This window comes from Diabrotica undecimpunctata, chromosome 2 (genome assembly GCF_040954645.1).
Source record: "Diabrotica undecimpunctata isolate CICGRU chromosome 2, icDiaUnde3, whole genome shotgun sequence".
In the NCBI taxonomy this organism is placed as follows: domain Eukaryota; kingdom Metazoa; phylum Arthropoda; class Insecta; order Coleoptera; family Chrysomelidae; genus Diabrotica; species Diabrotica undecimpunctata.
This window is the reverse complement of record NC_092804.1, coordinates 96625149-96637763: the sequence shown is the minus strand read 5'-3', so window position 1 is coordinate 96637763 and position 12615 is coordinate 96625149. Positions and strand designations below refer to the sequence as shown.

The following is a 12615-nucleotide window of genomic DNA, read 5'->3' as shown; positions in this document are numbered from 1 at the left end:
CTTACACTAATACAGTTTCAAAAGTAAATATTTTTAAAAATCATATAATATACCTCAGTACGACCCTGTTTGGTTTTCACGTGCGTTTGTTGACAGATGGGAATTTGTAAAACGAATGTAGTTTAGTAAAATGTTCGACAAACAAGTTAGCTATGTTTTTGGCATTATCTGCCATTTGGTTATCAAGGTACATGTAATTTGGAACATTGTTTAATTTTTTTTTTATCATTAATGTATCTCCAGAAATGTGCTCGGTTATCTTTCAGGTTGTTACCAACAGTTTTTATATAATTAGAGTGACGTTTTTGAGTTTCTATTTTACATTTAGATCTTAAGTTAGAAAATATCAAGAAATCTGCTTCAGACTTTGTTTATAAATATTTTTTATGGCTAGTTTTCTTTGCAATAATTAAGTTTTCTTGGAATAAACTGATTAAAGACAGCATCTAGAGTTTCATAAAACTTTTGTACAGCAGACTCAATATCTAGTTCATAAAATAAGTTGTCCCAATTAATTATAGTGTATAAATGTGTAAGCTATATGATTATTATGTAAAGCCATTAGAAGGTCTACAGCTCGTTCTACTTTGACTTCAGATATGTTATTCATATTCAGATTTACCCCTATCATTTGGATGTATTACTTTTTGAAAAAAATTATAAAAAGTAATTAGTAATATTACTAATTCAATAAAAATTAAATTAAATAATATTATACTGTTGGAAGTGTGATCTCATGATCTTGTTAGTTCTCGACAAATACTTATTTTTTACATAAGTTTTTTATATACTTTTTTTAATTACATGTACAAAAACCACATGGTTTACATGTACAAAAATCATGTGGTTTTTGTACATGTAATTTAAAACTAAAATGTACTTTTGTTGTGCTATGTTGAAATCAAATTGTAAACTATATCTAGTTTCAATTTATTGTTTATACAACTAATTATTGATGTCCATTATCTTAAGCTTCTTTATATTTTATACCATTGACTGCTACATGTCTTTTTGAGCTAACACATTTATATTGACTTGTCTATGGATGTTTGGTTTTTCATATTGTGCTTTTTAGATGAACCGATGATGCTTTCTGATTAGAGAGCGAAACGTCTTGAATAAATAGATGAAGTAGCCAACTTCTTTGTCTTTTTTCTCCAACTTTTGACCGAAAACCCCACCACTCTCCGAGTATATATATATATATATATATATATATATATATATATATATATATATATATATATATATATATATATATATATATATATATATATATATATACATTTCGCAGCATCGCAGCCAATGAAGACAGCAAACTAACAATATTTAGAATGACACCACGCCCTGACAAGGACTCAATGAATGAGGAGGGTATATATATTATATGACTCAGTTATTTATAAATTCAGGAACCTAGTTCCCTATAATTACAGATCCAATCAATCACAAATTAATAAAAAAAAAGTTGTGGAAGCAGAAGTTGTGGAACTAACGAATCATCTTTTTGTTTTCATGCCATTAGATATAAAAAGAAATTAATTAGTTGATAAAAGTGCCAATAAATGTTGAAAAGAAAGGTTCTTTTAGTTAAACCAACTTTTGGACAATGGAATAGTAAACATTCTAACCTTTTCAACTAGGTATTATTTATCACACAGTTACGGTACAACAGGCCAACAAATGGATACATCACTAAGAAATAATCCAAAGTTGTAATGTGCCATTTTCATAAAACATATCGTAATAAAATGCACAAAATGAAGTTCTGAACGACTTGTTTATAGCTACTAAATCTAATTTGAAATATTGGCTTCATTATTTAAAATGAATGTGAATTCATTAGTATAATAAATGAAGAAGAGATAACAGCGATCGAATATATGACTATTTTAACAAAAATATATAACTTACCCTTTGCCACATTCTCCACATATTTCCGTCTTCTCTCCCGAATGAATAACAAAATGTAAGTTGAGATGTTCTTTCCTCTTGAACCCTTTCATACAGACTGAACAGACGAAAGGTCGTTCCGGATTGTGACCCAACTTGTGTCGTTCTAAGTGTTCCTTGCGTTTCAAACCAGCTCCACAAATGTCACAGATGAAACGTCGCTCGATTTTGTGGCCCACCAAGTGTTGTTCGAGGAGCTCTTTTTGTGGATACGCCATGTGACATTCTGGACAGCAGAAGAGAGTGGTGCCATCGAGAGCTGTAGCAATGTGTACTTGACCTGAACATTATAATAAAAAGGATATATAGAAACACGTATGAATAAAGTACGAAATACATTAACGAAAATAATACAAACTTGTACAGTCTAGATCTCAGGTTATGATTGCAAAGAAAACATCGTGTCGGCACGTAACCCTTGCCTTTTTCAAGATTCTAAAATGTGTAAGATTGAGAACAAAAATATATAGTAAAATATATAAAAAAAAACTTACCAAAAACGTAAGTTTTTTTCTCTGTCAATTTCATTAATATCAGCATCTCGCTGTACGTGTTGGTAATTTTTTTTTAATATATTTTACAATAACTTTTTGTTCAAAATCTTGTACATTTTAAAATCTTGACAACAAAGGCAAGGGTAAACTGTCGAAATGAATTAAATGGCACAATAAAATCTAGTCCCAAATTTAATATTACTTATTGAAACCCAAGAAATACTAATTATATATATATATATATATATATATATATATATATATATATATATATATATATATATATATATATATATATATATATATATATATATATAAATTAAGGATCACTCAGAAGAGTGGTGGGTTTTTTCGGTCAAAAGGTGGGGAAAAAAGACAAAGTTGATGGCTACTTCATCTATTTATTGAAGACGTTTCGCTTTCTTAATCAGAAAGCATCATCAGTTCATCTAAAAAGAACAATATGAAAAAACCACACAAGCATATTATATATATATTTATATATATATATATATATATATATATATATATATATATATATATATATATATATATATATATATATATATATAAATATGTTGGAAATATCGGGTATGTGGTCTATATTAAATAAAAAAATCTTTGTTTTTTCTAAAGCTCAATATTTCGCCATTTATTTGATGGCTTCATCGGGAGTAACTGTAAAAAACAAACATTTCAAAACACTGACGTACACTTAGATTTACAATACTTACAGAAATTAAAAGATTATACACATAAATAAAATTGAATACTAACATAACATTATTGTTGATAAAACTGTACATTTAATAAAATGCATGTTAAAATTCTTTGAATGGGAATAAGCCACAATTAAAGGTTAAAATACGTTTATTGACGTTTCAATTTCCACTTCGGAAATCGTTCTCAAAATACAAACATTAGTAAATTTAAAATATCTTTGAGCACGTTCGTTAACAATAAATAAGATGGAACAAGTAAAAATTATTTCAAAATGCAAAAAATAACAATGTAAGAAAACATTAGAGGAATAGTTATAGTAGGAATTTCTTACATTGTTATTTTTTGCATTTTGAAATAATTTTTACTTGTTCCATCTTATTTATTATTAACGAACGTGCTCAAAGATATTTTAAATTTACTAATGTTTGTATTTTGAGAACGATTTCCGAAGTGGAAATTGAAACGTCAATAAACGTATTTTAACCTTTAATTGTGGCTTATTCCCATTTAAATATAAATTAATGCATTTTATTAAATGTACAGTTTTATCAACAATGTTATGTTAGTATTCAATTTTATTTATGTGTATAATCTTTTAATTTCTGTAAGTATTGTAAATCTAAGTGTACGTCAGTGTTTTGAAATGTTTGTTTTTTACAGTTACTCCCGATGAAGCTATCAAATAAATGGCGAAATATTGAGCTTTAGAAAAAACAAAGATTTTTTTATTTAATATAGACCACATACCCGATATTTCCAACATATTTATAAATTGTTTTTTGGTCGAAATAATCACGTTAAATATATATATATATATATATATATATATATATATATATATATATATATATATATATATGATAAACGGCATCATTTTACCAATAATTACATATGCATCTCTCGCATAGGGACACATAAGTACAGCAATAAGAAGAAGATACCAGCAGCTTACAACAACAGCCTCAAATGTGCCCAGATACGTTGCTGAATGATTCCTGTTCAGAAAAGTGAACCAAATAAGGGTACAATGGAAGAAAAAGCAGTACAAAATTCGCTGAGTAATAAAACCACTCAAGCCCGATATTGCGAGAGATATTAAGGTATGATGCGTTCCATAGATGGAAGCATAGAAGACCAAAGCAGCAAACATTGGCCAACATCTAGACAATCGTAGCTCTATCCACCGACGACAACCGGGCGTTCAAGGCACAATTTATTATTTTGATGTTTTATGTTTCAGACAGCCTCAAAAAAAAACAAACAGAAAACCCAAAAAACAGCTTCGGCAATCAAAAAATCAATAAAATACTAACAAAAGGCGCAAGCCACAAAAAATACTAACAAAAACCAAAAAACAGGCCAGATTGGCTCACATCCTCGAGTGCCAAGTTACCAAGTCGCCAAATTGGGCGTAGCCCGACTCACGGCCCGAGCAACCAATACAGTTCGATGATATATCACTAGAAGATTGCGGGAACAGAGCGCATAACGATGACCTGCATTTGTTTGGGTTAGTATTTTAAGTTTATTTTGACGTTACGACTTCTACTTCAGACATCGCAACGTCAAAATAAACGTGTTTTTAACTGAAACTGTGGTTAATTCTAATTAAACATAGTAAGTAATACAATATATAATATAATAAAATGCCGCAACAAAATGCCTTCCGAACTACAATAATATTTGTCGACATAATTTTCTGATAATTACTACTAATATAAAAAACATACCTGGTTTAGGTTTTTTTGGCTTCGGAGGTTTCTTTTTATATTTTTTTTTCTTTTTTCCTTTGTCGTTGGAATCATCTGGGTTCTCCTCAGTCTCCATCTCTCCTACATCTTGCATGATCAGATGGCCATTAGCGTCAGGAGCAGCGATACTCACTGCTTCAATCAATCCATCTTCCGAGATTATCTCCCTCTTAATATCTGTAGTGTTAAACTTTAAGAACTGTTGTAGACTGAGAGGTAACGTTGTATTTTGCATTTTTTGAATGTACTCGTGCAGATTTGTCGTTTGTAAATATTGAGTGGGAACTGAAATAGAAGCTGCCGTTTCTTCAGTGTCTTTAAGCTCGCTTTTGATCAACGCCACTGAAGGTTGTTGCTCCTTATCGTTTTTCTCTAGTTCAGTTGCATGAGTTTGAATTAATTGTATGTCCTGAGGTTGGAGCGCTGCAACTACTGTCATGCCCTCTGGTACACCATTTTGGCCATCCAACTAAAATTAATTTTAAATATTACTTATTTATCAATAGGCTAGTGATTTGGTGAAAGCGAAATTTTTCGGCTATTAGATATTACCAGTTGAATAAATCAATAAATAAATATGATATTATGCTATCTAGTTTATTTAACATTTCTGCAACCGAACAGGGTATTTGAGGTAACCCAGATGCCTGGGTACAGGGAGTAGAACAATGGCTTTTGAGTGAAGAAATACGAATAATAAGGACCTACATGTTAAAAACCAATATTTGGTACCTGTGAAATAGAAAGTGTTTAATAAGTTCTAAGTCTATGAATGTTAGAAAGATGGGGAGAGTTGAATACTTGGTAATGTGTGTATTCATGAAATATGGAAAACCAACAAAATTGATGGATGAAGGGTGACTCTATTTAGCTAAACGGACAATTTGTGAAGTTGTATTTCTAGTGGGAGTTTTTTTTAACATTAAGATTTTACACACATTTCACGATAAAAACAATAAGTAAAATTGTTTGTCTTTGTTTCTCTCTACAATGTCAGAGAGATGTAAGGTCCAGTGACCAAAGCATCAGAACACAAATATTGGCTTATCCAGATGAATGTCTAGATATTTTATGTCATCCTTTTGGAGTAAAGGATGTCCATCGAGGTTAACTTGTGGACATATACCTCTTCTTAGAGTAAATGTGATATGTGTGGATTTTGAGGGATTTACTTTAATTCTCCAGAGTTTAAACCTTTCATTAGTTTTGTTTAGATGTAGTAGCAGTATCTCTGATGCTATTACTGGATTACTATGAGATGTTAAAAAAACAGTATCATCTGCAAATGTTGCAAGCGGAAGGTTATTGCTTGTTGGTAAGTCAGACCTATACAGGGTGGTCTTTAAGTAATTGTACAAAAAGAAACGGTAGATTCAACACTTTAAAATATTACGATTTAAGCCAACTTGCTTTAATAAAATGTTGATATTAACAAAGATACAGGGTGTTAAAGTGGAAATTTAAAATTTTATTTTTCGCTATAACTGTCACGTTTGTATATATTTATGGATAAAAATTAACAATTGGATGCTTTTGGGCAGGAGGAATTATAATTTGACGGACATTTTGATGTAGCTGATAGAAGCCGCCACATATGCTATATATGTGGCATAAATTTGTGCTCAACTTTTTTGCTCTTAAGTTAGCGCTATTTGTGTTAAAAAATATTAAAGATACATTATTTTAACAAAAAAAAAAGTATACCTGTTAATAACATCAAAACTCAACAGTTTTCGAGTGAATCGCATTTTACAAATAAGCTGCATAATTTTGATTTAACGCAATTACTCCAGGCAATGAAGGTAAATGGACAAAAACATCAATACTACTGAATTTTAACTAGAGTTAATAAAATAGTTAGTAAAAGTTAAGAGTTAATAAAAAGTTAACGAAGTATTAAAGAAAATAAATATATCAGTAGGATAATTAATAATATGATTTAACAAAATAAGAGGGTAATAGGATTTTAAAAATCAAGCATTACACGTTTTAAATTAAATTAGTCGTAATCAAAACATGTTATTTACAAACCAAATTAAGAAATAGTTAAATTAAATAAGTGTTTGATATGCCCACCATTTTCTTCAATGCATTATCAATACGTTCCATAAAAGATCGTCTTATATTAAATAGCATCATTGGTTCAAAAGAAACTACTGTAGTATTTATTTCTTCCCAAAGTTGATTGTGAATGTTTATGGGATTCTTATAGACACGTTGTTTTAATGCGTTCCGTATACCAAAATCGAGCGAATTAAATTCTGGGCTACGTGGTGGCCACGGAAAATGACTACCACGACCAATCCAACTTTCAGAAAAGTTGGTATTTAAGTATGTTCTCACAGCCCTCGTATAATGTGATGGTGCACCCTTGCATAAACCACATATTTTGCTTTAAGTTTAATGGCAATTCAACACATCAATAAAATCATTTTATAAAAAATGTAAATATTTCTCACCTTTCAAATTACGAGGTAACTCGCACGGCCCTAAAATACGATTAAAAATGATTCTACATGATACCCTTATTTAAAATTTATAGCCAAATGCCTTTATTTCTTAACATAAGGATATTCAGTATCCCAGAAATAATTGTTCCTTAAATTAAAAACACCATGGGCTGTCAATGTAGTTTCTTCTGTAAATAATATTCTATCGATGAAAGAGTGGTAAAGATTTTGCTGTTTCGGATATCATTTGCAAATCTGCATCTCAAAGGTAAATCTGCTGGTAATAGATTTTGCACAGGTGTAAAATGGTAAGAGTGAAAATGCTCATGCTGTAGGATTTTTAAAACTGAAGTTTTGCTGATTCCTAACGCTGAAGATAAACGTCGTGTTGGTACTTACTTGAGAATCATCTTCAACACGAACCATGTTCTTGATCAGGAGTAATGATTTTCTGTTTTTGATTCTTTTTCAATATTCCATTTTCGCAGCACGCCAGTTAAAGTGTTGCTAACAATAAATAGCAATCATACATCTCATATCCATATTAGAAAAATTATTATGTTAAATTAATTAAATTATAAACACCATGGCGTGTTAATGTAGCTTCGTCCGTAAATAACATTCTATCGACGAAAGAGTGGTCAAGATTTTGCCTGTTTCGAATATCATTTGCAAATCTGCATCTTAAAGGTACATCTGCTGGTAATAGATTTTGCACAGGTATAAAATGTTTTATGGAATATGAAAACGCTCACGGTATATCCCTCATATCCATATTAGCAAAAGTATTATGCCTCTCTTTTGCTTCTCTTTAATAAACCAAAATAAACTAGATATTACAAAAATCGCTAATTAATGGAGACAAGACTTATTTTTAGTTGTGAAAAGCATTCGTGACATCAGCCTACTATGTATGCTGAAAATTTCGCCTACTGCATTGGGATCTACTGACATCAAAACTGGCTACAAAAAAAGGGGAAAGGTACAGTAGCTGGCACTGTAGACTAGAGCGAAGCTTCCTACTATGTTTACTATATTTTTAAAATTTAAATATTTTTAAAATTTAATCAAGCAGTTTTACTCTGTATTTATTATTTATATTTTAAACAAATTATATTATATTAAAATAATTAAATAAATTATTATGTTTGCTAGTAACGCCACCTGCTAACGTATCAATAAAGCATACGTTGTGTACTTTTGTCAGACCCGTCAAAGCCAGACTAAATATTAAATTATAGATAAAATATAAATTTGATATTTGATCAATATTATAATTTAATAGTAAATTTAATTATTATATAAAAATAAATAAGATATTTAAAATGAAAATTTGATTATAGTTTGAAAGGAATTTATAAACATCAAAAAATGGAACAGTGGCAACAGGAATATGACATCCCGTTGAAAGGTATAAGATTTCATGATATCCAACCAACAGTTCATAGAAAACCGTGGTTTTACGGTATTACAAATCGGCACTTCATTAAGACCTTAAAGGAGAGCAAGGAACAAGGTTTACATCCATCCCACAAAGGTTGGTCAAAAGTATACTCGGGTTGGTCAATTCTCAAAAGTGCTCTTGCGGAGAGTTTGGTACATTAGAACATGTGATTTTCGATTGTGCAAACTTCCAGATGCTAAACCAAACATTATACAAAAATCTACAAACATCAGGAGCTACTCTCCCCATCGATTTAAATGCCATTCTATGTACACGTAATATAAATTTTTACAAAATTGTTTATAACCATCTAATAAATATGAAAATAGATATTAAAAAAAAAACAAAAATAAATAAAAAAAAGTATTAAAAAAAGAATAAGAATAAAATAATTATATATAATAAAAAAAATAAATAAAAAAAATAGATACAAAAAAATACATACATGAAAAACAAAACATAAAGAGGGCTTAAACCTCCGAGGTGTTGAATCGGGTTTAGGTCTTAGCGCTGCGAAAAAAAAATGTATTTACATATAGTTAGTATTAGTATTTAGTTTTAGCATTTAGTATTAGTTATTATTAAAACATAATGCATCTCAGTTAAAGCTAGGAGATTGTATCTATGGAAATGATAATTTTAATACAATTTTGAGCTGACCAATTGGTCTAAACCAAGGTCATTATTCTAAACACATACATAACATTAAAAAATATATGATGACTAGAAACAAATTTATAGAGAGTAGTAAATCGATGTGAAGACCGGCATTCCGTGACGCCGTCTCGTGGTGCTTCTTCCGTGTCGCTCGCCTCAGAATTTTACTATAGAGAAAAAGCAATACAACGCCAGTATAGAAGCTTATAGAAGCGACAGAGAAGGTTTCAGATAATTGTGAACATGATGACGGCCAACGTCTGAATACCGACACGGCACCTAAAGAAGAAGATAGAAGCTTCGTTTCAATAAGACGTTTAGTAGCCAGAAAAAAGCATTGTGTGATGTTCATCTTTGAGTTATTTTAATAAGAATAAACTATTAATTATACTTATCCATAGTGCTTTATCCCACCAATATAACAACTAAGAATTATTATGCAGCTGATTTATAAAATACGATTAACTCGAAAACTGTTGAGTTTTGAAGTTATTAAGAAGTATACCCTTTTTTTGTTAAAATAATGTATCTTTAATATTTGTTTACAAAAATAGAGCTAACTTGAAGAGCAAAAAAGTTAAACTCAAATGTATGCCACATATATGGCATACGTGCGCCCTCTATCAGCTACATCAAAGTATACATCAAATTATAATTTTTTATACTCAATAGCACCCAGCTGTAAATTTTTATACATAAATGTTTATAAACATGAAAGTTATAGAGAAAAATAAAATTTTAAATTTCTATTTTAAGATCCTGTATATTTCTTAATACCAACATTTTGTTAAAGTAAGTTGCCTTTTCTGCTGCTGGTAATATTTTAAAGTGTAGAATATATTGTTTCTTTTTGTATAATTACTTAAGGACCACCCTGTATATCAGGTACAAAATCGGTCCGAGCACACTACCCTGAGGTACACCAGGTATGATGGAGTAGAGTTTTGTAAAGGCTTCACTATACCTTACTAGATATCTGTTTTATGTAAGGTATTATTTAAGCAGTTTGAAATAAATGTAAGGTAGGTTTTTCTTTAACTTGTACAGAAGTGCTGTGTGCCCCACCTTGTCAAAAGCTTGAGAGGCATCTAAAAAGGCTGTAGTACAGTGTTGCTTGTTTTCGAGACTAGTTCTTATTGTTGTGTATAATCTGTGAACTTGTTCTATTGTAGCGTGTTGGTTACGAAATCCGAATTGATGGCCAGGTATAAGATACTTTTTGTCCAATATTGGTTTGATTTTTCTCAACAGAAGTTTTTCAAAAACCTTGAAAATGACTTGGAGTAAACTAATCGGTCGGTATGATTTGACATATTTTGCATATTTACATATTTTGACATATTTTGCATTTGACATATTTTGCAGACTTAACATAGCACTGAAGATGATATTAATTATTCTGTAGCAATCATGGGTTAGTTCTTGAAGGACCTTAACTGTAATAAGATGGCGCTTTATTGAGGTTTATCTCATTTTTATTATCTGTTTTACTTCTTTAAGCTTTGGTTTGAGCTTACATCACTTTGTTTGTAATTTCAGTCGTGACTATTTCCTGAAGTTTTTTGAGCGTAAGAAACACCAGGGATTACTGTTCGATTGCTAGTTTCCTTGGTGCCTGTGGTTTCTTCCTAAGCTGGGGTAATTTTTCTTGTTGTATTTGTTTGTACACGATGCAGCCCTTATAGTTGGCCGGATGGTTTCCCATACAAAGTACTCCCTGTAAGCTTTTGCTGCGTTCCTTGCGTGGACAATTTAAAGTATGGTGATTACTTGCACACTTTACGCATCTTACAGGCAGGTTTGCAGAATTTTTTGTGTGGCCGTAGCGTTGACAATTGGTACATTGGGGTACCTGACGCTTGGGATGTGGTGGTTTAAAGGATACAATCATGTTTTGGAGTACTCTTACTTTATATGTCTTTATTATTCGATTTAGCTTTTAGTTCTACATAAAAAAGTGGAAGCGCTGTTTTGGATCCATTCTTCCATTTTTCCTAACTCAGGTTTTAGTAGTCAATTGACATTGTTATAAACTTATCTGTGTTCAGCATTACGCAGCTTGATTAGGTGATCCTTTCAGCTAGATTTGGGGATGCAGCGATTTGATTTTATCAGTTTTTTATTTCATCTTCCTGATCCATAGAATTTTATTTATAAGCAATGCACTGTTTTCATTTAGCAATCCGTTTTCATTTCACTTTATTATTTTTACTGGGAACACAATTTAAAACTTATAATTTTACACTTCTTTAAATCTCGATCACACTATGATCCTATTCATTATTTGCCAGTGATCTCTCAAATATTTTATATTCTAGGTCTTTCTATGATTTATTGGTTTTTTTAGGACAAGAAACATTATACTATTTTTACTGTTAAAGTTGCATTTTTACAAAACAGCATTGTTTATGAAATACTAAGTGTTATAGTTTTTCTGTTCACTGTATAAATTTGTACTTACAATTTGGATTCCTTCCTGGTTGGAATTATAGGCAACAGTTAGTACAGTAGCACCTTGACTGAACATCGGTATTTGAGAAATCTGATACTTGGGTGAACTAACAGGACTTGCTTGGGATACGGGCGTCGGCTGAGGATTCACTACTTGTATCTGCACAGTTTGTTGGGGGTCCCCAGGTTTAGCACCTGGCATTGTTATAGGCAGCGTTATGATTTGTGTTCCCTGAAATAAACACAAGCAAAATAGTCTTAGAGAACAAATATAATCTTGGACACAAAGAACTGTCAAAACTTTAGAGGGCGTTCAAGTATTATGTAACGTAGTTTTTGAATATTTTTGACCCCCCCTCCATGTAACGCACCGTAATATTTTAGATCCCCTCCCCCTACCTAAACGTTACGTAACACATAATTGAGCATTTTTACCCAAAAGTGACAATTCCTTACTCCATCCTTATTTACATTTTTGGCTTCATCTTTATGGTTCTTTTCATTCATTCTTCTATTTTAACTTTTTTAATAATAAACTCATAAACTAACATATTTTTTACATTTGGCAATACAATTAGAAACGGAAATGTAACTAAAATAAAACATTTTATTCAAATTAAAATAGTATTATTAACCAAAAATTAAAAATACAATCAAGATCTTCAATCAATCAATCGATCGATCAATCTCTT

The 12615-nt window shown here is 30.7% G+C and overlaps 1 protein-coding gene across 5 annotated transcripts in view; it reads right to left on the bottom strand.

Moving 5' to 3' along the window:
* Positions 1-12615, bottom strand: part of LOC140434743 (uncharacterized) — a 147762-nt gene that overhangs the window by 19505 nt on the left and 115642 nt on the right. For all 5 annotated transcript variants that reach the window (XM_072523236.1, XM_072523235.1, XM_072523232.1 and 2 more), the window contains 3 exons: positions 11934-12155; positions 4901-5390; positions 1915-2233 (listed from right to left, as the gene is read on the bottom strand). In XM_072523236.1, the coding sequence (XP_072379337.1) occupies positions 1915-2233; positions 4901-5390; positions 11934-12155 (1031 nt within the window). The remainder of the gene's footprint in view (positions 1-1914; positions 2234-4900; positions 5391-11933; positions 12156-12615) is intronic.